A 25,238-nucleotide genomic window follows, 5' to 3' on the forward strand; every position below is an offset into this window, starting at 1 on the left:
ATATTTTAGAAATTATATAACATTCCTCTCAACAATAAACTTTATTTAAAATAATATTTATTTTCATAAATTTGATTTATTCATTAAAGTGCATTTAACTTATTATACCTAATTATTTTAATTTAAAATCAGTAATAATTTATGCATTACCCATTTATTTTGCAAATTCAGTTACTACTAACCAGATATTGTGTTTAAATTTTATTAGCGGGTTGAAATTAATTTTCAAACTTAAATAACAATTTTAATATGTTGTATTTGTTAAAATATTTTAACCATCACATATAGTTAAACAAAATATTAAGTACTGCGATTCAGAAATAAATTGAATACATAACTCATACTGACGTTTCAGTTTAAAAAAATCGATATTAATTAATTTCACTTAAAAAAAAACATAAAATAATATTATCTAATTTTTACAAATTACATACTCATACATACATACTGTGAAGTCACCGTTAATACACTCACATGTCCGAATGCAACGACTGAAACAACACTATTAATATTAATACCGTGGACTGAAATGGTAAATAGTGGAGGAGAGCAAAGCGCCAGGCGTTCGGTTGAAAGCGCGCCGAGCTTTGAGCTTCCGGATGCACGTGTTGAATGAGATTCAACCGGTGTCGGGCACAACGCAGAAGCGGACGTTGATTTACACCGACTTATTTAATTGTGTGGGTTAAGACTAATTGTCTCGGGGGATGATGTAATGAGGTGGCGGATTGTCAACACAGTGAAAAATGTGTGATATATTATTTTTGTTTTCAATCCCGTTGTCAATTAATAAAAACAAAGTTCGATTAAAGTTTCCACTAAAATGAATTAATCTTTTTGTTTACCCACTTAAAAATAATATTTTTCCAAGCCATACATACAGAAGACAGTAAAAACACAGGAATAAATAATTAAATTAAATTAATATAAAAATAAATCTGTAAAACAGTGCTGTGAACTCTGTGGTGTAATAAAATGTAATTAATTTATTTGAGATACGTCCACATAACATATACACTGGTCCAAGAAATTAACGCACCACCAATAATTTTTTAAATAATTTTTTCTATTTAGGTAACTAGTTTAGGTTTGTATTAACTTTGAAAGATGTTTAGTTTTTTTGTTATTTGAAATATACCAGAAATTCTAGTACTGACTCTAAAATGTACAAACTTTTAAAAATGGCGAATGCGCATACAGAGGCAACGATTTAGTTAAAAAATGGCGAATACTCAAATTAAATGTTTAAAAATAGTGGCATCCTGTTTTTTAAAGCACGTTTAATTCATCGAATGCTTCAAAATCCCAAATGAACTTCACAAATTTGATGCAAAGCCTGATAACATGCTACACGGGGATACATAATGTAATTTTCAATTATTTATTTTCAGTGCTACATAATTTTGCAACACGCAATGACAAGCCTGAAAGGAAAACCCCAGCCAAGTGGGTATCCATTTGAGGCAGTGGCAACTTACGTCTTAAACCCAAAATCCATAACAATGGGTCAACTTTATGGCGAATTTGATTTACAAACTCATGAATGGTAAGTAATCAATAACACCTAATGAATATTAAACGCCTCTTTTTCATGTTAAACTTTATTAAATTTAATAAAAATTTGACGTAGCTTTAAGTACATCAAAAGAAATTTCATTTACCTACATCTTACCATCTAGTATATTATGCAAGTAACGACAAAGAATGAATATGGAAGTTTAATATGTTCTCTCCTCTATCATATTACCTTCCTAAACTAATAACTGCGACACCAGTAACTGATGTAATTCCTAAAACTTGATGTGCACCCCAACCATAAGTTTAAAATTGATATGAAGTAGTTGATAACAAACAATCGAGTTACAGCAACTGGTTAAAAACTTTGAGAGAAAATCTGAAAACGTCACAACGACACACTCAACATTTAAATTTAATAGTGAGTGAATTAAACCTGGAAGTGCACTTTAAACAAGAACGAAGGAAACATTCTCAGATAACGTTATTGTCTGTTTGAATTTATAAAGTAAATACCTCACATTTTTGTCAGTTTTTATTTCTTGAAATTCTTTGAAGACACGTACCAAGTATTGTATCGATTATCCCTCAGGAAGGTCAATGGCACAAGCCGTCTTTCACAAACAAAAAAAAGCTGGAATAATACCATTTAACCAATTGATCGGAAAATTAAATGTACCTACTGAGATATAATGAATAAATCAATTTTCACATCGGTAACATTTATTCGACGTGCTTGTCTATATTATGTTTATATCTTCACCATATGTTGTATGTTTATATATTAACTAACCGCATCAGCAACAATAAACATAATATTAAATTAATTAATATAAAAAATATGATAATAATAGTAGTCTTTGTTTTGAATCAGTTATTTATTGTATTAGTTCCTTCGATAAATCATATATCCACATCATTTTAGTTAGTTACTATCTTGTGAAAAGTTTAGAACAACAAATAACTTTTCTTAACTTACTTTGTGGTCCGTTCCCTTCAAACTTATATTTGCACTGAGCTTAAATCAAATTAGATCAATTTAAAATGAGTTCTAAACTGTGTAAAACTACACTTCACTATTTGCGAGTCTTTAATAACTGTTTGAAACTAATATTTTTTAATTTAGTTTCATTAACGGTGGAATTTATTTTTAATGATGGTTTACAAATCCAAAAGTTTTTTACCTTTTTTTAAAGACATGAAACATCATCCTTTTATGGTAACGTCGGCAAGAATTCCTTCAGCATTATTATTTCAAACTTAAACGACCTGTCATAATTAATACCCTCGTTTACGTAACTCCTGCAGAGTTTTGTGCATTAAAACCAGTTATTAGGAATATTGTCTAACAGCGCCGGTCTTTATATTTACTGATAGTTAGGCTATTTAATAAACTCGTTTAATGTTTGAATTATCAGGACGGATGGCATACTTCCTTGTTTGGTGCGGGTTGGAATCAATGCTCCAAATAAAGACAAACGTTGGTACATTTTTGATGGACCAGTCGATGCTGTTTGGATCGAAAACATGAACACCGTACTGGACGACAATAAAAAGCTTTGCCTCAGCAGCGGAGAAATAATCAAACTAAGAGATACAATGACTATGGCAAAATATTCAAATAATCTTTGTTATCTTATTATTTATTTTTGACGGGTTTTTAGATGTTTGAGGTGGCAGATTTAGCCGTTGCTTCTCCCGCTACTGTTTCCAGATGCGGAATGGTGTATTTGGAACCAAGTGTTCTTGGTTTAGAACCTTTTATTAACTGCTGGATGGACCAGTTGCCCAAGGTATGAATGTATTCACTGAATTGAAAATTGAATTCATTTAATTTCTAATCTTAAAAACTTATTATTATTTTACAGCTTAAGCATCCTTTCTAACTCCAACTCACCATTTCCTTTTTATATTCTTACTATAATCTTTCTAATCCCTTTTTTAGATATATTTTTAATTTCTCTAGTCTAAATTTTTTGTGGAACAACTTGTAGCTAGCCCACGACTTCGAAGATGACCTACGAATCCTCTTTGACATCTACGTGATTCCTGGCATCGAGTTCTTAAGGGAACACTTAAAAGAGGTCCTTACTTCCATCGATTCAGCTCTGCTCATTTCGTTTTTGCGTCTCATGGACTTTCGACTGGGGCCATTGACCGGCAAAGACAACAAGCCTCCTCCTGCCGGGCCATTCCTGGCATTAATACGTAATATTTTTGTTAGAACCTCGGGGAATCCTTACTGTTTTATTATTGCAGCGGGGCTGCTAGTACCCTGGGTTCAATTCTCTTTGATATGGAGCGTTGGTGCAACTTGCGATAATAGTGGCCGGCAAAATTTTGATGTTTGGATGAGAACCAAATTGCATGAAAACAATCACAGACCTATAATCCCCCCCCAAGGACTTGTGTATGATTACAGGTACCTAATAATTTATTCCAACAATGCAAAAAATAATAAAGCTTTCAAATTAGATTACATGATGGGGGATTTACCGATCCAACTCACGATGGTGAACCCGCTCCTCCCACGTGGATCAACTGGATGAAGGGTGTGGAGCCTTGCCAGTTAAACGTCGACATGAAATATTCAGGTATTGTACCTCACGTCAATTCCTGCACCGTTACTCCTATAAAATCATAATGCAGATATTGAGGTGCCCACAATCGACAACGTGAGGAACTCGGAGCTAATTGGTACGGTACTACTGAACGAAAACAACGTTTTATGCGTCGGCCCAACCGGAACTGGCAAAACACTAACGATAATTGCCAAACTGAGCAGGAACATGCACAAGAAGTTTATTTGCGACTTCATAAGTTTCTCGGCCAGAACAACGGCTAAACAAACTCAGGATTTGATTGATGGGAAATTGGACAGGAGACGCCGAGGTGTTTTCGGACCACCCATTTTAAAGAGGCAGATTTTCTTTATCGACGACTTAAATATGCCCGCGTTAGAAGTTTACGGTGCTCAACCTCCGATTGAGCTGATAAGACAGTGGATGGACTTCGGAGGTGGGAATGCTTTGGGTGTTGACTGTAAAATATATTTGTTTAATTTTAGGGTGGTATGACCGAAAGAATATTGGGGATTTCAGGACGATAATTGATGTGAATTTCGCTGCGGCAATGGGACCACCCGGAGGTGGAAGAAATCCGGTTACAGCACGATTGTTGAGACACTTCCACTATATTACATTTTTGGAAATGGAAACAGACAGCAAGGTACTAATTGCCAATTATTTTTATCTATGTTTGTCACTGGTTATGTGTTTGACTTGTTTTTTTTATTAATTAAAATGTATAAATAGTGTGTAATAATGAATACATTGTTTATTTACAATTTTGTTCTATTTTAGTACATCTTTTTATATAACACAGTCAAAGTGTCTAGGGAACACGTAAAAATATATGTGAATTATTGCAATAAAATCAAAAAAACTAATAATATAATACATATTATATTATTAATTTAATTTATTATAAAATATAGTAAATTAATAAAAACAAGTGTCTTTTACTAATTAAATAAAAAATATATTGTAAAATGATATTATAACCCCTTCAAAAATTAAAATAATAACACTCACCGAATATCCAAATATTATTGTGTTATTTAATAATAATTATGCCATAATTATTTTTTTTTATTACAAACTAATATCCTGACAGAGCTCGTCGGTTGTTTACGATCGCCCTACATCATTGTGGCATACTCAATATCAGTTTATCAAGTAGATTTTGTTCAAGATTTCGTCACACATCCTGTAGCTCTTCTTTTCATATCATCCCATACTTTTTCTATTGGATTAAAATCAGGGCAGTTAAATGTTTGTTTGTCACTTAGAAGGTGTCCATAATATAAAAGATATTTTTATAAAAAATTGATTAAAATTGGGTCAGGAACACAAGATTTACAAAATTGGACCGTTTAACGGGTACCCAGAAATACGGTAAATAGTAAAAAAGATTATTTTTTGCATTAAAAAATGTGTTATATAGTGTGTTCTTTTATATTTAGTTGTTATATAATTTATAAATTATTTTTTTAATTTAATTTAAGTCGACTTTTCTAGGTGTTTCTTAGGCAAATTGACTGTGTATTCACAAACTGAATATTCGTAAATTCGTTGAATTTAATAAAAATTTTATTTCAGAGAACAATATTTGGTACTATCCTGAAGTTTTGGCTAGACCGGACAAATCAAGAGCCATCGTTATTCGAAATAATCCTAAATTCAACTTTAGAAGTGTACAGCACTATTTTGCGGGAACTGCTTCCAACTCCTGCTAAAACACATTATACTTTCAATCTACGTGATCTCAGTAAAGTTTTCCAGGGACTGTTGATGTTTGAACCTGAACAACTGAAAGCAAGTATCATGACATTTAATGTTAAAATTTATGCAAATTTATCAGCTTACATAGGATTTCATAGAATAATTTTAGAAGTTAATTTAATCCAATGTTTGATTGGAAAACAAATAACATTAAAATGTATGCATACACCATAACTGCATCACATATCGGTAATTAAAACATAAAACATCCGAAATAAAGCATATTTCGAATTGTATTATGTTAATTCCAGTATTGAGTCAGTTGCACCAAATTAACTGAATCAATTCTAGACTATCACTCTAGAGAAATCAACATTTTTATTTCATGTACGTTATAATAACACATTCCCTTCTATTCTATTTAGTTGAACAATTATTTTGACTGGTATTGTAATTTGCTTTCACAGACCATTGATGAATTAATCCGTCTGTGGTACCACGAGAATTGTCGCGTGTTCCAAGACAGATTGATCAACGATGAGGATAGACAGTGGTTTACCGATTTGTTGAGGTTGAAAATAGCTGAATCGTTTCGAGTTAACCCAGCCGAAGCTTTGGGCACTACCGTGATCCTATTCGGAGACTTTATAGACCCGCAACAGGATAACGCTCCTTATGTACAAATGAAGAACCTCGAACTAGTAAGTTAATGACGAAGTTTATTTTAATTAAAACCCAAGTTGATACAGTTTAATGCACTTTTATAAAGACAAAATAAACTAGGTCAGGAACTATTCAAGAAATGGGAAATCCACATTAAATTTATTGAAAGGACGACTTCAGAAGTATTTTCAGATAATGCTTTTTTTTCTTTTTAAATCCCTTCATCTATTTATTTATGTTGTCACTAAATTACACACTATTTACGTCAATTTTCTCCATCAGTTTTATTGGAAAACTATTAAATAGTATTTGGACCAGGTTTCTCATATTAATGTTGGAACAGAAATTAATTACTCTGGCCTTAATTATATATTAATAGCACACATATGAATTCACTATTTAGATTACCACTGATTAGTGGTTTAATTCATTTCAAGAATCGCTTATTGCATGCATTTCGTTAGCAAATTTCAAATAATTTGCAGTGCGTAATAGTACACAATTTATGGTAATTTAAAATTTCATTGAGCACACAATCAGTTATAGTGAGCTTAATGTTGGCATTTTTATCGGAACATTATATAATATCATTACATGGAATCAGGTCACAAACATAAAATGCACTTTGTGCGATTATGTTTTCTAAAAAACAGATTATAAAATAGAGATTTTCAAAGAATTATTATATTTTTTTTAGAAAAGCACTGTACTGCGTCAAACTTTGGTTCTAGCTAATCGTTAAATAATGTTTAATGTGAACAAAAATTATTTTTAGTTGGGTGAATCCTTAAATTACTACTTGGAAGAGTACAATGCTCAAAGCACACGTCCAATGCATTTGGTACTGTTTTTGGATGCGATGTCCCATTTGTGTAGAATTGCAAGAATCATACGACAACCCATGGGAAACGGTCTTATGCTTGGAATGGGTGGATCAGGTAACGCTAACTAACTTACCAACTTAAATTGACATCAACATTTATTCATTGGAGTTATTAATTTAACAAGTTTCCAACTTGTAGGTCGACAAAGTTTGACGAAACTTGCAGCTTTCATATCTGAGTATAATTGTTTCCAAATCGAACTGACCAAAACTTATGGAAACACTGAGTGGAAAGATGATCTTAAGACCCTTATGATCAATGCTGGCCTGTACAACCAGGAAACTGTTTTCTTGTTTTCTGATACACAAGTAATTCCTTAGTACAACTTTATTTTCAATAAACACGAATTCTTTTAGATAAAATCTGAATCGTTCTTGGAAGACCTCAACAACATCTTAAATTCTGGCGACGTCCCAAACATTTATCAGCCAGATGAACTGGACAAAATATACCAGGGAATGAAAGGTGCATTGCAAGAATTGGGATTACCTGCCACCAAGTCTAATTTATTCTCCGTCTACACCAAACAAGTGCGATCAAATTTGCACACTGTCATCACAATGAGGTACAAACGCAATTTACTTAGAAAACATTAACATAAATTACAAATTATAGTCCTATTGGAGAAATATTCAGGGCAAGACTGCGACAATTCCCAGCCTTAGTGAACTGTTGCACAATCGACTGGTTTAGTGCTTGGCCAGATAGCGCTTTAAGGGTACTAGTAGATTTTAAGTGTTATTACCCTTAATTTAAATAATTATTGTAGTCGGTAGCGATGCAATTCATGAACGAAATCGATGAATCAATGCGTTTAAGTCCGGAACTCACCAACGGTATAGTGAACGTTTTCCAGTTCATGCATGCCAGCGTAGTTAGGGCAAGTGCTAAGTTCAAGGACGAATTGGGGCGTACCAACTACGTAACACCTACTTCATACCTCGAACTTCTATCCAGCTACATCGAACTCCTCAGCAAGAAACGTGGTAATCTGACTACAGGAATTGGAAGGCTAAAAATTGGCCTCGAAAAACTTCAAACAACCCAAGAAGAAGTTAAAGTTTTACAGAAGAACTTGGAGGTGATGAAGCCTGCTCTGGAAATAGCTGCGAAAGACGCTGACATTATGATTGCACGAATTGCTGAAGATACTGTAAAACTACAACCGCTATATTAATAACCTAAATTTTAAACCAATTTTCTTTAGGTTATAGCAGAAGAAACTAAAGCTGTGGTGGAAAAAGAGGAAGAAGAAGCTGTAAGGAAAGCTGAAGAAACGGAAAACATAGCTCAAGATGCTCAGAGGGATCTTGGTAACACTTTAAATAAACGATGACTTCGAATACAATTAATTTTGCCTTTAGATGAGGCAATGCCGGAACTTCTTGCGGCCGAAGCCAGTTTAAGATCCTTGAACAAAAACGATATAACTGAAGTAAAAGCAATGAAAAGACCTCCAGTGGGAGTAGTTTTTGTTATGGAAGCAATATGTATAGTGAAAAACATAAAGCCGGTCAAAGTAAGAAAATAATTACCTATTAAATATATTGATATTTACATTGAGTGCATTTTAGGTCCCTGGTGAAAAGTTCGGAGAAAAAGTCAACGACTACTGGGAACCGAGCAGACAGATCCTTAGTGATCCCGGGGCGTTTCTCACATCTTTGATGAACTTTGACAAGGAATCCATTACAGCTGAAATGATTGAAAAGCTAACGAAGTACGTCGGTGATCCAAACTTTACACCAGCAAAAATTTCGAAAGTATGTATCTTATTAGTAATTAAGATAATAGAGTGACTTACCCATCTAGGTTTCTAAAGCCTGCACGTCTTTGTGCATGTGGATCCATGCAATGTACAAATACTACTTCGTCAATCAAAAAGTCGCCCCTAAAAAAGCCGCTTTGGCCCAAGCCAAAGAGGAATTGGAAATAACGCAGAAAACACTGGCGAAAGCAAAGGCGAGGATGAAGGAGGTTATGGATGGCTTGAATGCTCTCCAGGAGAAATTAAACGCTAAGATTGCCTTCAAGACGGAGAAAGAACAGAGCATACAAATGTGCGAGGAACGCATGAATAGAGCCGTGAGACTTATCGCTGGATTGTCTGGCGAAAGAATCAGGTAACCTTGTTAAATTAGTTTAATAATGGAACTTAATTTTGTGAATTTCAGATGGATTGAAACAATAAAAAACATTGAAGCAAATGTAGTCAACATCAATGGGGATATTTTAATCAGTGCTGGTTGTGTTGCTTATTTAACACCTTTTACTGACGACTACAGAAGATATCTATTCAATAAATGGTTACTGCAAGTTACAGCACAACAAATACCCTTCACTCCAAATTCCAATGTGGTCACAATTTTAGGTATACATTTTTTACAAAAAATATATTTCTTATTATATATATTTTTAAAGGGGAGCCCATTAAAATCCGATCTTGGCAAATTGAAGGGTTGCCCAGAGATTATTTCTCCACAGAAAATGCAGTACTGGCTTCTTGTTCTCGTAGATGGCCGTTGTACATTGATCCTTCTGGACAAGCCAACAAATGGATTAAAACAATGGTAACAATTTACCATTAAGTAACTATATTGTAACATAAATTAATACGTTTTTAGGAGAAGGAAAAAGGACTTTTTATTTGTAAGTTGGCGGATAAAGATATGATGAGAACAATGGAAGCCGCAGTCCGATTTGGGAAACCAGTGCTAATTGAAAACGTGGGACCAGAATTGGATCCATCTTTGGATCCAATTCTTTTACGACAGATATTTGTTCAAGGAGGCACAAAAGTTATAAAACTGGGTGACATAACTGTACCATACGATGACTTATTTAGGTGATGATATCGAATAAAATGTACATCAACTGACAGCAATTTTCAGATTGTACGTTACTACGAAACTACCGAATCCTACATTCTCGCCTGAGCTTTCGATTAAAGTTTTGGTTGTGAATTTTGCACTCGTACCAAGGTATGTGTTTTTTTTATTAAATAATTGATTTATAATAATAATAAATGATTTATAATAACGAATTTTAGTGGCTTACAAGATCAATTGCTCGCTCTTGTGGTAATGCAAGAACGTCCAGATTTGGAAGAGCAAAGGAGTAGTATTGTTTTAGGAATGGCACAGATGAAGAATGAATTAAAAGAAATAGAGGACAGAATTTTGTATAAACTAAGCACTGGAGAAGGATCTCCATTAGATGATTTAGATTTTATAATCACACTTGAAGCTTCAAAGATAACTTGTGATGATATAAAAGTAATGAAATATTAATTATTATAAAAAATTTGTCTAAGACAAATCAAAATTTAGGAAAAAGTTGAAGCTGCTGAAATAACCCAAATAGATATCGACAATACACGAGCATTGTATATTCCCGTAGCAAACCGATCCCAGATTCTATTTTTCTGCTTGGCCGATTTATCGAACGTCGACCCAATGTATCAGTATTCCCTCGAGTGGTTCATTTCGATTTTCATTAACAGTATGTCAGTTACAGAAAAATCAGGTAAGGAAATTGCTTTATGTCTTATATATCTATTTATTTTAATTGTTTTTAGAAAATATCGACGAGAGAGTACAAACGATCAATGATTATTTCACATTTAGTTTATTTACAAATGTTTGTCGAAGTTTATTCGAGAAACATAAGTTGCTATTTGCTTGTCTATTGTGCATTCGTATCAAAATGAATGCAGGATTAGTGGATCATAAAGAATGGCATCTATTTCTTGCAGGTGGATCACCTTTGAGTGTAAGAAAACCTCTTGTAAAAATAACAAACTTTACCAACTAGTAGACTAGTAGAGTATACATTAAAAATAATAATTTTAGGAGTTACCAAACCCTGCTCCTACCTGGTTATCAATCAAATCGTGGAATGATATATTATCTATGGCGGCTTGTCCCACTTTTATTGAATTTATTGATACATTTGGTGAATATAGCCAAATTTACAAAAATATATTTGAAAGTACAGAACCACATAGGTAAGAAAAGTTCTTGCAATCAAGTTACTTTATACAATGAAATTTTATTAGATTACTACTCCCCCCACCCCTGGAAAAAAAATTAGACGACTTCCAGAAAATTATGATCTTAAAATGTATCCGCCCAGACAAAGTAACAAACGCTCTACAAGATTTTCTTTCAAAACATATGGGCCAACGATTCATCGAACCTCAGTCTACTGATTTGTCCGATATGTTCAAAGAGTCCGGTCCCACCATTCCACTGATTTTTGTTCTTTCAACTGGCACGGATCCAGCGGCTGAACTGTATAAATTTGCGGAAAAAATGAAGTTCAGCAAGAGATTTTTCTCAATATCTCTGGGACAGGGACAAGGTCCCAGAGCTGAAAGACTTATCGAGGACGGTATTGATGCTGGAACATGGGTGTTTTTCCAAGTAACTTAAAATAATATAGATGACCAAATACGCAGTTTATTTGTTTTAGAACTGTCACTTGGCACCCAGTTGGATGCCACGTTTGGAGCGCATTGTGGAAGGCATAACTGCAGAAACTTCTCATCGTGATTTCAGAATATGGTTAACTTCCACCCCGTCACCGCATTTCCCAGTTTCAATTCTGCAAAACGGTACCAAAATGACGATCGAGCCTCCAGCTGGAATAAAGGCGAACATGATGAGGGCGTATCTTAGCCAAGTATCTGATTTGAAAGACTTCATGCAGTCTAGTCATGCGAAAGCCCTTCCCTTTAAACTACTAGTATTCTCATTATGTCTTTTCCATGGTAAAATTATTAATTTAATTATTTATAGTCAAATATATTTTTCTCATTTATCTTCAAGGTATTCTTTTGGAAAGAAGGAAGTTTGGACCGTTAGGCTTTAACATCCCTTACGAATTCACAGATGGTGATCTAAGAATTTGCATTTCACAGCTACACATGTTCCTTTGTGAATACCAAGAACTTCCTTTTAAAGTTCTGACTTATACAGCTGGTGAAATTAACTATGGAGGAAGAGTTACTGATGACTGGGATCGTAGATGTTTAATGAACGTTCTGGGCGATTATTACAATACTGATGTCGTTCATTCAAACTATGTATTTGATAAAAATAAAATTTATCACCAGGTAAACAAACTAAGAATAAATAGTAATTAAATATTAATTTACTAATTATATTGTTGTAGATGCCTGAAGAATCTACATTTCTAGACTATATTGATTACATTAAAACATTCCCGATTAACGACGATCCTGAATTGTTTGGGATGCATCCAAATGCTGATATAACTTTTGCTCAGGCTCAAACATACAAATGCTTAAGTACTTTATTACTTCTACAACATCAACAAACTGGTGCTGCTGCCGCAGGTCAAGAGGAAATTATAACAGAGACCGCCAAATCTATCTTAGCGAAATTACCTGCTGAATTCGATCTTGATTTAATATCAAAAAGGTGAAAATATTAATTAAGATTTACGTTTACTAAGATTTTTGCTTTTTAGATATCCCGTTTTGTATGAGGAGTCATTGAACACAGTAATAATTCAGGAAGCTATAAGATATAATAGACTGTTGAAGGTAATCATGACCACCTTAAATGATTTATTAAAAGCCTTAAAAGGTTTGGTGGTGTTGTCTGAAGCCTTAGAGAAAATGTATAATAGTTTATTCAGTAATATTGTTCCTGCACTTTGGGCGAGCAAGGCTTATCCATCGTTAAAACCTCTAGGTAACTTGAATTCTTATGCTTGTGCTTATAAGAAAATAACTAAATAGCAAAGACTTAACGAAACATTTTCTATTAAGGAGCTTGGGTTAGTGACCTTCAAGCAAGATGCGAATTTTTGATGACTTGGGTGGATCAAGGAATTCCTGCTGTATTCTGGATATCCGGCTTCTATTTCCCACAAGCTTTTTTAACTGGAACGTTACAGAATTTTGCCAGAAAACACATTGTTTCCATAGATACCATAAACTTCAGATTTAAGGTTGAATAAACCTTATTCATAAATAAATAGTAATATAATATTTTCTAGGTGTTAAGTAACAGACCGAACAAAGCGTATGATGATGGTTGTTGCATAAGCGGCCTATTTCTAGAAGGTGCGCGATGGAATTATGATACATCGTTTTTGGACGAGTCACATCCCAAGGAACTATACACAGGTAAAATAACAGATTTATTAATCGTGCGGAATTGAAATATTATTGCAGATATGCCTATTATTTGGTTGGTACCTGAGGAAAATCATACAAAACCGAAAGGAGTATATGAGTGCCCAGTATACAAAACATTGACGAGAGCTGGAACACTTTCGACGACAGGACATTCTACTAATTACGTACTGGCTATTGAAGTGCCAAGTAAAATGCCTGAACGGCATTGGATTAAACGTGGTGTCGCTCTTATCTGCGCATTAGATTATTAAGAAAAGATAAATTTAATAAAGTGTTAAATTTTACAGTACTTTTTTGGTTTTTATCTTTTAACTTTAATGAATAAATGAATATGGATTAAGTTTTAGGATAGTGGTTTTATTAGATTAACACAAGAATATAAATTAATATTTATTGCATCACATTTTAGACACAGGCTTGAGTCCTAAGATATGAAAGCATTTGCTCATAACCATCGCAGTAGCTTCTGTTAACAAAATCCTACCCTCGTTGATTTTAATAACATCACCTGAAGCATCCCTCTCAATACAATAGCAAGAATCGTAGAATTCTGAAAACGTTGTAGCGATTTCATAAACATATTCGCACAAATGATGCAAGCATAAATCCTTGGTGATTTTGATCAATTCATCAGGGAAACGCAGAAGTACTTTGCCCAATTTCCACTCCTTTTCATGAGAAAGAGAAACGGAATTGGTCTTAGCTAATTCTTTTACTTGTTCAGGTGAGAGATTTGCATTTCTGGCGATCGACTGTATCCTGGTAAATGCGTACAAAAGATACACAGCAGTGTTGCCTTTATCTTCTAACATCTTGTCAAATGAAAACACGTATTCGTGGTTTCTGTTATGCGATAGATCGGCGTATTTAATACAGCCATAGGCGACAGACTCCTGAGCTTTCTTAAGTTCCTCTGGCGTTAAAACTTTGTCGCGTTCCTTTTCTTTGAGGGTATCTAAAGAACGTTTAAGGCCTTCATCTAATAAGTCCAAGAGTCGAACTGTATCTCCTGAACGAGTCTTAAATTTCTTCTTGTCTTCGCCAAGAACAACGCCAAATCCAACATGATCAACTCTTTCATTATTCAAGATTCCTGCCCGTTTGGCACATGCGAAAATTATTTGGAAATGAACTGCCTGTCCGGCATCTGTCACATAAATTACCTGTGAAAATAAAAAATGCATTAGACAACAAAAATATAGTAGAAAATGTAATTTTTACCCAATCAGCTTTTTCTTCAAAAAGCCTGTGTTTGATGGCGGCCATATCTGAGGTATCATAAGTGTAACCGCCGTCAGATTTAACAATAGTTAAAGGAATGGTTCCTTCACCCCACATGATCTTCCTACCATCATCATCCTCCAAAAATCCTTTCTCTTCCAATTCTTTAACAATGGCCTCCATTCTGGATTGATAGAAAGATTCACCCCTCTCCTGTAGAACAATATCCAGCCTGTCATAAATCTTCTGGAATTCTTTCCGGGAGACGTCGCAGATCAACTGCCATGCTTTCGCATACTCGGGATCGAAGGATTGTAGTTTAACCACAGCGGCATAAGCGCGCTTTTTAAAGGCCTCATCTTCGTCAAATCGCTTTTTAGATTCCTTGTAGAAAGATTGCAAATCGCCTATCGGCGGCGATTTAACAGCGTAATCGGGAAACTTGTCTTGCAAGTGTGTGATCAACATGCCGAACTGCGTTCCCCAATCACCTACGTGATTGATCCTCAGCACATCATGGCCCAAGTACTCCAACAACCTACTGATACTGTCACCAATGATCGTCGATCGCAAATGACCCACGTGCATTTCCTTCGCGATATTCGGAGATGAAAAATCAACGAGGACCTTGAGTTTTTTCTCGAGCGGTGGAGGTTGTAGGCCGCGTTCGAAGATGTTGTTCAAAATTTTTACACCGTATTCTCGGCTCAGGTATATGTTGATGAAGCCAGGACCGGCTATTTCCAATTTGTCAATTAAAATGTGGGGCGGAACGTTGTCGACAATTTTTTGGGCTATTTCTCTCGGCGAAACTTTCATTCCTATTAGAAAATGAAACAATTATATAAAACAAATTATATTTTAAGATATCAGTTATTTCATTATTAACTGACCAACAGCATCATTTTATCAATGCTTATACTTCCAGAAAAGAAAAATTCTATTAATTTAATATACATAATAATCAAAAAAATTACCATATTACAAATTTAAGTACCTTAAAATTAAAAGTTAACAATAATTCAATTTTAGTAAGACATATAAAACAAAAACCATTATTTCATCAGCTTTACAACATTAATATTAAACAAACACAAGCATACCTAATTGTTTTAAGGTGTTTACTAACTGCATAGCAGAATTACACTGGTAATCCACTTGTCCTCTTGTAGACAAGGATATTACAATTGGGGGATCAACAACATCAGGAAAAGCAGTTCTAATAGCACCTCCAAACACTTCATCCAACATGTTCTGAATACTATTCATCTTTGTCAGGTCTACCTCTAGAGGCTTAACTGCTGGTGAATGTACTGCTATTGCCTATTTTATAAACATTAATTATTCCTAATAAATCAAAAAAAATGTTGGGGGTTCTTACTCTTTTTAAAATAGAAAGTCTGTGTTTGAGTTTGATATTCTCAGTGATTATTTGATTTACTTTAGGATTCTCCGATTCACGTATCAGGTTATTTTTGATCGCGTTTTTCAGATCAGTTACTTGTTTCTTCAGTATATTAACCTGCTTCTCCTAAGAATAAAAGAATGTTTAGGTTGACATTTAAAAACGTATGGTATAAATTACTTACTGCTTCTGATGCTTCTTGCTGGTATCTAATTATTTCATCAGCCATGATTCATAAAATAATAAATAACTGTTTAAACAGAAAACTAATAAAGATAAAAAAGCCTCAAGTTGGGTCGGCCTAAAATTAAATTTATTTTTAGGTTATAATTGTCACCAACGTGAGAAAGTTCAAGTAATACCAACATCAAAAATTATGAGTTGTCAAATGTGATGTTTACTTAAGGAGTGTTAACCTATATTTCGTTTACATTAATTTGTTTTAATTACCCGATTAAAATACGCCGGAAAAATGGAAAATACACAGTACAGCACGTTCAAAACAATTTTAGTGTATAGTGCTTTCATTCTATTGGCTCCCATTTCGTCGTTTTTCATAGCGAAATTTATCATCTTTGAAGGTAACAAACACTAAAAAATTCTTTAATTTATATATAACTCACGTGAGTTTTCTATTATAGGTATCTTTGGACTGAACAATTTACCCAGCAACGTGTGGTCAGCAGTATTGGCAGTAATTGTTCTACATGTAGCTTTAGGAATGTACATTTATAGGGCCTATTTTGAGGCTGAAAAAGTCAAACCTGATATGAAGGTGGATTAAAGCAAAATGCTCCCTTTTTTACATGTTCTTAATTATCATTGTTGTTTAGTTATGTAATAAATATACCATATTAATAAATTTCATTTGTAATATATGTTGTTTTATATATATTCCTATTTCTTAAAAATATTTTTTGACATTTAACAAACCAATTATTATCCCTATTTGTTTCCAATAGTTTTACCTCTTTAATTGTCATATTACGAATTTCTTTTTGTTCATATTGATTAGTAATTGCCTAATTTTTGTTTATTTGTCTAAAATAATATAAAAATAAGATTTACTTTCTATACTAAAAATATTATAAATTACGATTAATTATAAAAGAAAAAAACTGTAGAACTGTTTTTTCTTATATTAAATATCAACTATAATCAAAAATTAATATTTTTAATTGAAAAAAAAAACTAACAAATATTAAATACAATTACATTTTGAAAAGTGGAATTGAAATCGGTTTTAAGATACAAATATTTTGGGAATTTATATTTACCATACGACGCCCCTGATCGTCTGTCAAACGTCAAAACCGTTGTTGACTCGCACAAATTGAAAATAGCAATTCACGGCGGTTTTGAACAAGCGATCTTCAAGAAATTCATTTTAACACTTCTCCAACGTTTATCCGAATTCCGAAATGAGTTCAATAGGAACAGGCGTGAGTAGCACCATACTTTTTATGAATAACTGCTGAGTAACGGCTAACCTATAATTTCAGTATGATCTTTCCGCATCCCAATTCTCGCCCGACGGGCGAGTTTTTCAAGTTGAATATGCAATGAAAGCCGTGGAAAATAGCGGGACTATAATTGGGCTTAAAGGAAAGGATGGTATTGTCTTGGCTGCTGAGAAATTAATACTTTCCAAACTACATGAATCTGGCACCAACCGAAGGATTTTCAACATTGACAGACACATTGGAATGGTACTTGTTTAAAGTTTATTTAAAAACAAACTAATATGTTCATTTTAGGCTGTATCTGGATTGATTGCTGATGCCAGACAAATTGTTGAAATTGCCAGGAAAGAGGCATCCAATTATAGGCTGAAATATGGTACTAGCATACCATTAAAGTACTTGAATGACAGGGTCAGCATGTACATTCATGCCTACACACTTTACAGTGCTATTCGTCCCTATGGATGCAGTGTAATATTAGCCAGTTATGAAAATGATGAACCTGAAATGTATACTATTGATCCTTCAGGCGTTACATATGTAAGATCTTATTAAATTTTATTATTTTCGTAATTAATTAGTGTTTTTAGGGGTACCATGGATGTGCAACAGGAAAAGCCAAACAATCAGCAAAAACTGAAATTGAAAAACTGAAGTTGGGTGCTTTAAGTTGTAGAGATTTGGTCAAAGAAGCTGCAAAAATGTTAGTAATTTAATTATGTTGTCTTCATACTTTACATGTTTTATTTGTAGTATCTATACTGTTCATGATGAACTAAAAGACAAAAATTTTGAATTGGAATTATCCTGGGTATGTAAAGAGAGCAATGGCAGACATGAAAAAGTGCCAGAATCAATCTTCACTGATGCTGAAAAGGCTGCAAAACAAGCTATGGAAGCTGACTCAGAGTCGGACACAGAAGATATGTAATTTTATTCTATTTCTATTTTTATAGGCGTAATTTTCATTAAAATTGTTCCAACTATTAGAAGTATTTTTTTCATTTCCTTTAAAATTGAAAAACCTACCTTTCTTAATGTAAATTTTAACAGTTGTAAAGGATTTTAAAATTTCAAGGAAGACCAATTTTTCCTTTTTCTACACAATATATTTTTGATACTTCACTTTACCTGTAGAACAATTGTAGATTTTAAAATGTTTGTGACATCACAATGTGTTAAATTCTTAATTTAGTCACAGCCTTAGAAATATATATAAATACAGATGTAATAAATTCAGGTACTAGAAATTAGTTTTAACATTTGAAAATATATGGCAGACAGAAAACAATAAACATGAAAATCATTTCGCCCAAATCTTTTTCTAATCCCAATAAATTTGAACCAGAAAGTTAAAAAAAATTTAGAATGAAAAACCGACTTGGGCGAATTGAACTTGAAATTATACTTAGAACAAGTTCAGTCACTAAATTTCAATATTTTTCCTAATTTTGTAATAAATTACAATTTGTAGAAATTTAAATTCTATATATGGACGAAACTTCCTATTTAAAGAATCAAATTGCTTTGGATTATGCACAATATTTGTATTCCAGACTTTCTCAAACAATTCAAATAGTCTTATAAACTACATGGATACAGGCGCATTTTTTATTTGATTGACAATTTAAGCTTAAATTTAATTTTTTATAAAAATGAGATCCTTTTTATACATCAAAATGGGAAATAATATATACAAAACGGCGGTCAAAAATTGTTTCATGTCTACATGAAACTATAAATACATAAAAATCACAGCCATGATCAGTTGTAAGAACAAAAAAGACCGCTTTATGCTGTAAAATACAAATAAATAAAAAGCAAAAAAAATATATACAGAGAGGAACTAAAAACAAGGATATGAAACAGAAAAGAATGCAGACATTCTCAGGTAAAACAAATTAAGGTGGCAAATTAAAACAGGATTCGACTTGACAATATCTGCTTCCCTAGTAATAACAAAGTCAAATGGTTTTATTACAATAAATAAAAAACTCCAGTTTAGTCTGAACATTTTTTTATCTCAAACATACAATCTTCTTTATCTCCTGGAAATATCTTCTTTCTTCCTGAAGCACATCAATTAAAATCAAAGTTATAATGAACCGAAACAGTAATTACAAATAGATTACAATGAAATAATTCGAATCTAAATACAAAGGTTTAAACCTACAAATAAAATGTACAAAGCATTTTTATTTAGAATGATTAATAATTAAAGGAATATTATCATAAATAATATATATTGCTTTTGATATATGTACACAATATTAACATACACGACAACTAGAAATGTGTAAAATGAGACTCATAAATAAGATTTTATATTTTCCATTGTTCTATTTTTATTTCTTTGTTAAATATCCCTCAAATTATTAATTTCTTCCATTTAACGTCCTTGTACATTGTAGTACACGTTTGATGCACTAATAAAACATTAAGAAAGTTTAGGGCGAGTTGATCGCAAATGGATTAATGCCGTGATCGGTGTGCATCTTCTCTGCGTTCCCGATCGCGATCTCGATCGCTTTCCCGGCGTCCCGACTCCCTTTCTCGGTAGCGATCGTCATAGTACCTAGACTTCGAGGGGGCATCACCGCCACCGCCGCCACCGCCGCCACCGTCAACGTCCGATGGCGACTTGTTTCTCGATCTGGATACTCTGGAACTGAAAAGTTGCCGTTACGGTTTCAAAACCCCGAGACGTACTGAATGCTTTCACTTACTCTTCGTCGGGCTGCCGTTCTCTGTAATCGCGTTCTCTGTCACGGTCCTGTCTGTCGCCTCTACTACGTGATCTGTCCCGTTCTCTGTCGCGTTCCCTGTAACTGTCGGTGTAGTAGCGGTCACGATCACGATCCCTGTCCCTATCACGTTCTCTGTCTCTACTTCTGTCCCTATATCTAAATGAAAAATAAATGCATTACGTAACTTGCAGTAATTTTTAACTAAAATATTACCTGGAGCTGGATCTGTCCCGCCGCCTCCGGTGCGGCCGATCCCTCGACCTAGACCTATCCCTTCTGCCCGAGCTGTAACTTTTGTCTTCGACACCGCGTAACGTATCTTGCAACGAACTAATCAAAATTTTGCAACGGTCGTCGTTAGCCACCTTTGACTGCTTTATCAGCGAGATCGCCGTCACTAAAGTTTCGATGGCACTCGCATATTCGCCCGCGGCGGCGTCAGACACTGCCCTTGCTATAGCTGATGATGAAACCGTTCTGAAAAAATAGGTAGATTGATTTAAATTTTTTAATCCAATTAAAAAAATATTGTCGTAGCACCCCTGTTCGGTAATGTTTCTCCTCTTGAGTAACACACTTAGTAATTCGTAAGTGTGGGTTGCAAATAAAGGATAATTTTCTATAGCATTGCGATGAACATGTCAAATGCAGTGAAATAGCATATGCCATTAATCAAATGCAAGTACAATAATAACAACAATATGCAAACAAATCTCAATTGACATTACCTATTTCGTGACATAATGTCTTCAAATTCCTGTTCAGACAGCTGTGGCATATCGTTTCTGTGATCTGGCGGAGGACCACCATAAGGTGGTTGTAATCCCTGAGGTGGATAACCATGTGGTGGACCGTGAGGTGGCAAATTGTTCATCGGTGGACCGTGGGGTGGTCCGTGTGGAGGACCTTGTGGAGGACCCTGTGGTGGCATTACTGAAAAACAGGCTTCTTAGAATATCAAACATAAGTCTATTCGACACTCAACTTCTGTAAAAAATACAAATGTAATCTAATCAGTTTTAAATTTTACCTGGTCCCGGTCCTTGCATCCCGTGGTGTTGCAGCGGCGGCGGAGGTCCACCTCCTTGCTGGAAGAACGCCGGATTGACATGAGGAGCTGGAGGCCCTTGGGGAGGGCCTTGCGGCGGCGGTCCGCCCATCGGCGGGGGACCTCGCGGGCCACCCATGTTGCCCGGCGGGCCGCCCTGCATGTGATGTGGCGGTCCCTGAGGCGGGAAGCCCTGTTGCATTGGCGGTCTGCTCCAATCGGGTCTCATACCTCCGGGAGGAGGTACTTGGCCTTGGGGCATATTTCTGGGCGGCACCTGTCCCTGTGGAGGACCCTGGTACTGAGAATGCGTTTACAAAATGTAAGTTCTTGAACGACTCGGAAAAACTAAATAACAATTTGATAATAATATATATTGAAGCATACCATGGGAGGTCTGGGCGGTCCCTGTGGTCCTGGCGGCGGTCCGCCCGGCCTCATCGGTCCCATGTTCGGTCCACCCGGTGGTCCGTTGGGTCTGGGCGGGCCGTTCCACTGGCCCGGTTGGCCTTGGAAACGCGGGCCACCTATCTGTCCGCCCTGATGATGGTTGTGGTGGTGATGGTGCATTTGCGGCGGGCCGCCGCCAAAGCCTGGAGGTCCCTGCATCCTCGGTCCACCTGGCGGTCCCATACCTACGGCCAAAGATCCTCGCATTGGTGCGGCTGTTTCGAGTATCGGTGTCACAGGCAGAGGCGGTGAAGAGAAGAACGGAGGGGAGTGCCGGTGATCGGCATGAAAATTTCCAACATTCCATAGTTTTTTGTAAATTGTTTTTGGTTTTTGTACAAATAAATTTCCATGCATTAATGTGTATGTGTCTATTTTCATATTAAATGATAAGATAATATTATAATACATTTTATCATGCTGAAACTCTAAACCGACTCCGCCAATTGTATTTTAGTTGAGGTGACATCAAAAAAATAATTTTTTTTTATTAAATTAGAGCTAACTTTTTGGTCAACCATTTTAATTTAAAATTTGTAATATTCTAAATGTAAGTAATAAATATGTGTGCTGTATTATATAATTTAGTGTTCTTGTATAAATTAAAAGTATAAGAGAAGTTTGTATTTTCAAAAAAGTAGTATGATTCTTTTACTGACATTTTAAATTTTGAACAATGATTGTGAGAACAAAAGTTAATTTAAAGTTAGGCAAAATCGAGATCCTGTACTCAAGTATTTTTAGGTGTAAAACAAGCATAATTCAATTTTTGTAAAAAAGGACCAATTATTGTTTAAAATTGTGAATTGTAATAAAACACTTCTTTATGAAATGTTAAAGAAAATTATCAATTTAAAAAAAAACATGCAAATCTAAGCATAAAATGTCACTTTATAAATTTTCATTTTTACATTTAAATATCTGAAACATATTAATATTATTAACAACTTATTATAATTAATAATTGAATATAATTATATAAATAATTATACATTATCACAGCGAAACAGAATACGAATAATTTATTATAATTAAACAGTATAACAGAAAATTTTAAGTCAAGTATAATCGTGAATAAATGAGCATAGAATAATGATCATGTATTCACATAACATTTTCTTTAAACAATTAATTCCAAATTTCGAATACTTATTCTAGTTAAAATAGTCTTTGAATAAGCAAGGAAAAGTGAAATTAATTTATATTATTCCTAATTACACTTTGTAAAACAAATTACAGTTTGTCTAGAATGGATAAGCAGATTTATTTAAAAATATACTACAGTAAAGATCAGAATTAACAAATTTCTAGAATTTGGTAGAATAATTTAAATGATAAAACATAATATGTTAAGCCACATAGTTAATGATATAAAGTTACAACAGATTGCTATTTTAAAATAATATTTTTTCTAGTTTTAATTGTATGCTTTACAAATTACTTTATATATAAAGATTTTCACATAATTTTTTTAAGTCTATTTTCTGGTTTATGAACGACACTAAATAAAACAAAAACCTTATTAATTCTAAATTATGACTAAATAATTTGTCTGTAATTGTTTAGTGTATGTGTGTGTAATAAAAACTTTGCAATCATACTATTAAAATACAATAAACGACTAGAAATATAAATAAAGCGAATGAAAAAAGTTATATTTACAGTAAAATTTAATAAGACAGACTCAACAATACTCCAAAAAATTCAAACCTCTCCATACTAACGTGGAATGTGTAATGTTTAAATCAGCTTTGCAAAACTGAAAAGACGCGAATACGTCATTACCTGGATGAATGGAATTGTTACCGTGGTTGGGGTGTTGGGGTCGTGAGTTAGAGTTGTTGGTGGGTGACGGACGTGTTTTCGACTGACTTTCGAAATTGCTCAGGGCCTGTTTGGTGGGCAGCGTTACGGATGGCGACTGTCCGTTGATCTCCTTATTCGGCAGTAGGTCCATGCAGAGACGCATGCTGCTCTCTGATCCCATCGAGATGACGCAGAAACCCTTCGATTGGCCGTTGGCGCGGTGCTCGAAGAACTTTACCTCGTGGAAGTCGTTCACGCCGATGTCGTGGACGGCGTTCGCTATGTCCTGATCCGTTGTCCACTGCAAAACAAACCACTGCACATGAGTAACAGTGCCATAACAGTTTAAAACATGTTCGGGCTTGTAGGTCGACGTTTATTGGAATTATATCTTGACGTTTTGCTAGCTCGAGTGGCTCGCATCTTCAGAGAGCTGATCTGGTTAACCTTTTCATTAACTGATGGCTTGTATATAATACAATTAATTACAGTTATGAATTATTTGACAGTATAAGCTCCGAAAAGTTCAAATGAACTTTACACCATTCATATATAGTAATTCATAATTGAATTGATGTAATATTAATAAATTAATTTATTTTCTTAAATTTATGATAACTTGTAAACATTTCATTTGAGCAATATATATATATATATATATATATATATATATATATATATATATATAGTAAACAAGCATGGTAAATAACGAATTATTTAACAAGCAAAGCTATATAAACAAAAATGGTTATGCATAAAAGTATCTGAATGAAATCATTAAATATTTGGGTAAAATCATTTAGTAATTATTTCATAGATAGCATTGTTTGATAGTTTCAGTCACAAAACAATAAGAATACAGAAATGGTGTTGTTTACACCACCATGTACGGAAATTAGTCGCAAACACAAAAAGTTATCCACAAGCATTAGGCGACATTTTGAATAATTTAAAAGAAAACAAGCTACCATAAACAAAACTAAACTTACCCATGTCAAATTCCCAACATAGAGCTGATGTCTGCGGCCGGTTGAGTTGTTCGAAATGTTATTGCCCTGCGAGGCAAAAGAGTTGCCATTAGTGTCTTCGGCGGTAGCAGAAGACTGATGGTTTGTGTCGGAATTATCCGAATTGTCGGGGACAGGAGGTGCCGCAATAACATCATCGTACAAGTCTACGTTATCCCCGCTAAAATCATCCTAAGAAAAAATCGTTAATTACACGCTGTATCAACATCACACCGGCTATACGCTGATGATTAACTCATGCTGAATAAACTATTTTAACAGAACTCAACCTGTGTTTCGGGTGCGCAATATAACTACACAATACTTTTCAGTTTACGGTGGTGTTAAAAAATCACTTACTTGTGCAAAATCTTGGTCAATATCGTCCGCGTATAAATCTATGTCGTTGTCCGCCATTATTAGCGACGCGACTCTTCAGCGATGGCGGAACGTACGCTTGAGGTGGCGCCACGCGACTAGATCAATTCAACACTGAACTAACTCTACCGGGAACTTTGAAACTCATTGACGTTTGCAGTGCTGCCAACTTTTAACACCAAATTTACTACATATATGA

The 25,238-nt window shown here is 34.3% G+C and overlaps 5 protein-coding genes across 9 annotated transcripts in view; 3 read left to right on the forward strand and 2 right to left on the reverse strand.

The window, feature by feature from the left end:
- Positions 1–13,803, forward strand: part of LOC109594962 (dynein axonemal heavy chain 1-like) — a 31,434-nt gene extending 17,631 nt beyond the window's left edge. Inside the window, exons 20-54 of the mRNA XM_049969958.1 lie at positions 1,392–1,546; positions 2,934–3,123; positions 3,180–3,308; positions 3,510–3,723; positions 3,775–3,937; positions 3,991–4,109; positions 4,165–4,533; positions 4,583–4,743; positions 5,676–5,891; positions 6,266–6,499; positions 7,237–7,399; positions 7,484–7,653; positions 7,702–7,910; positions 7,961–8,063; positions 8,115–8,498; positions 8,553–8,658; positions 8,710–8,864; positions 8,920–9,108; positions 9,158–9,468; positions 9,520–9,716; positions 9,767–9,915; positions 9,970–10,190; positions 10,237–10,326; positions 10,395–10,620; positions 10,675–10,870; positions 10,923–11,116; positions 11,197–11,351; positions 11,403–11,769; positions 11,819–12,116; positions 12,175–12,461; positions 12,521–12,789; positions 12,839–13,065; positions 13,143–13,324; positions 13,373–13,502; positions 13,551–13,803. Of these exons, the coding sequence (XP_049825915.1) occupies positions 1,392–1,546; positions 2,934–3,123; positions 3,180–3,308; positions 3,510–3,723; positions 3,775–3,937; positions 3,991–4,109; positions 4,165–4,533; positions 4,583–4,743; positions 5,676–5,891; positions 6,266–6,499; positions 7,237–7,399; positions 7,484–7,653; positions 7,702–7,910; positions 7,961–8,063; positions 8,115–8,498; positions 8,553–8,658; positions 8,710–8,864; positions 8,920–9,108; positions 9,158–9,468; positions 9,520–9,716; positions 9,767–9,915; positions 9,970–10,190; positions 10,237–10,326; positions 10,395–10,620; positions 10,675–10,870; positions 10,923–11,116; positions 11,197–11,351; positions 11,403–11,769; positions 11,819–12,116; positions 12,175–12,461; positions 12,521–12,789; positions 12,839–13,065; positions 13,143–13,324; positions 13,373–13,502; positions 13,551–13,765 (7,143 nt within the window). The 3' untranslated portion in view covers positions 13,766–13,803. The remainder of the gene's footprint in view (positions 1–1,391; positions 1,547–2,933; positions 3,124–3,179; positions 3,309–3,509; positions 3,724–3,774; positions 3,938–3,990; positions 4,110–4,164; positions 4,534–4,582; positions 4,744–5,675; positions 5,892–6,265; positions 6,500–7,236; positions 7,400–7,483; positions 7,654–7,701; positions 7,911–7,960; positions 8,064–8,114; positions 8,499–8,552; positions 8,659–8,709; positions 8,865–8,919; positions 9,109–9,157; positions 9,469–9,519; positions 9,717–9,766; positions 9,916–9,969; positions 10,191–10,236; positions 10,327–10,394; positions 10,621–10,674; positions 10,871–10,922; positions 11,117–11,196; positions 11,352–11,402; positions 11,770–11,818; positions 12,117–12,174; positions 12,462–12,520; positions 12,790–12,838; positions 13,066–13,142; positions 13,325–13,372; positions 13,503–13,550) is intronic.
- An 88-nt stretch (positions 13,804–13,891) lies between these two features.
- LOC109594968 (arginine--tRNA ligase, cytoplasmic) lies at positions 13,892–16,482 on the reverse strand. Its single transcript, XM_020010238.2, has 5 exons — positions 16,325–16,482; positions 16,117–16,266; positions 15,839–16,058; positions 14,736–15,556; positions 13,892–14,677 (listed from the first exon to the last, which is right to left on the reverse strand). The coding sequence occupies exons 1-5, from the start codon at positions 16,367–16,369 to the stop codon at positions 13,913–13,915; spliced, it is 2,001 nt and encodes a 666-aa protein (XP_019865797.1). The 5' UTR covers positions 16,370–16,482; the 3' UTR covers positions 13,892–13,912.
- A 27-nt stretch (positions 16,483–16,509) lies between these two features.
- On the forward strand, positions 16,510–17,016 carry LOC109594969 (vacuolar ATPase assembly integral membrane protein VMA21 homolog). Its single transcript, XM_020010239.2, has 2 exons — positions 16,510–16,721; positions 16,782–17,016. Exons 1-2 carry the CDS (start codon positions 16,613–16,615, stop codon positions 16,922–16,924), a joined length of 252 nt encoding a protein of 83 aa, XP_019865798.1. The 5' UTR covers positions 16,510–16,612; the 3' UTR covers positions 16,925–17,016.
- A 414-nt stretch (positions 17,017–17,430) lies between these two features.
- Positions 17,431–18,589, forward strand: LOC109594972 (proteasome subunit alpha type-3). The gene is made up of 5 exons (XM_020010243.2): positions 17,431–17,582; positions 17,643–17,849; positions 17,898–18,143; positions 18,194–18,306; positions 18,357–18,589. Exons 1-5 carry the CDS (start codon positions 17,562–17,564, stop codon positions 18,532–18,534), a joined length of 765 nt encoding a protein of 254 aa, XP_019865802.1. The 5' UTR covers positions 17,431–17,561; the 3' UTR covers positions 18,535–18,589.
- Positions 18,590–19,603: 1,014 nt separating this feature from the next.
- LOC109594981 (cleavage and polyadenylation specificity factor subunit 6-like) lies at positions 19,604–25,169 on the reverse strand. Of its 5 annotated transcripts, none has more exons than XM_049969441.1 (9): positions 25,022–25,169; positions 24,644–24,853; positions 23,655–23,955; positions 21,786–22,033; positions 21,381–21,699; positions 21,079–21,298; positions 20,564–20,827; positions 20,330–20,506; positions 19,604–20,271 (listed from the first exon to the last, which is right to left on the reverse strand). In XM_049969441.1, exons 1-9 carry the CDS (start codon positions 25,076–25,078, stop codon positions 20,076–20,078), a joined length of 1,992 nt encoding a protein of 663 aa, XP_049825398.1. In that variant the 5' UTR covers positions 25,079–25,169; the 3' UTR covers positions 19,604–20,075. The 5 variants fall into 5 exon arrangements, with proteins under 5 accessions (XP_049825398.1, XP_019865814.2, XP_049825396.1 ...); XM_020010255.2 differs by having other exon boundaries at positions 21,079–21,283; positions 23,634–23,955; XM_049969439.1 differs by having other exon boundaries at positions 21,079–21,295; positions 23,634–23,955.
- Positions 25,170–25,238: the final 69 nt, after the last annotated feature.

The sequence above is a fragment of the Aethina tumida genome, chromosome 7 (assembly GCF_024364675.1).
Source record: "Aethina tumida isolate Nest 87 chromosome 7, icAetTumi1.1, whole genome shotgun sequence".
Classification (NCBI taxonomy): domain Eukaryota; kingdom Metazoa; phylum Arthropoda; class Insecta; order Coleoptera; family Nitidulidae; genus Aethina; species Aethina tumida.

Bases quoted from the DNA above. Each gene is read 5' to 3' on its own strand.
- LOC109594972 (XM_020010243.2), top strand. From the start codon at position 17,562: ATGAGTTCAATAGGAACAGGC. The intron at 18,144-18,193 runs GTAAGATCTTAT...TAGTGTTTTTAG, and splicing joins ATCCTTCAGGCGTTACATAT to GGGTACCATGGATGTGCAAC. The intron at 18,307-18,356 runs GTTAGTAATTTA...TTTTATTTGTAG, and splicing joins GTCAAAGAAGCTGCAAAAAT to TATCTATACTGTTCATGATG.
- LOC109594981 (XM_049969438.1), bottom strand. From the start codon at position 25,078: ATGGCGGACAACGACATAGATTTATACGCGGACGATATTGACCAAGAT. The intron at 24,854-25,021 runs GTAAGTGATTTT...ATTTTTTCTTAG, and splicing joins TTGACCAAGATTTTGCACAA to GATGATTTTAGCGGGGATAA. The intron at 21,299-21,380 runs GTAAAATTTAAA...TGATATTCTAAG, and splicing joins GATGCAAGGACCGGGACCAG to AAGCCTGTTTTTCAGTAATG.
- LOC109594968 (XM_020010238.2), bottom strand. From the start codon at position 16,369: ATGGCTGATGAAATAATTAGATACCAGCAAGAAGCATCAGAAGCA. The intron at 16,267-16,324 runs GTAAGTAATTTA...TTTTATTCTTAG, and splicing joins AGCAAGAAGCATCAGAAGCA to GAGAAGCAGGTTAATATACT. The intron at 16,059-16,116 runs GTAAGAACCCCC...TTTATAAAATAG, and splicing joins GACTTTCTATTTTAAAAAGA to GCAATAGCAGTACATTCACC.
- LOC109594969 (XM_020010239.2), top strand. From the start codon at position 16,613: ATGGAAAATACACAGTACAGCACGTTCAAAACAATTTTAGTGTATAGT. The intron at 16,722-16,781 runs GTAACAAACACT...TTTCTATTATAG, and splicing joins GAAATTTATCATCTTTGAAG to GTATCTTTGGACTGAACAAT.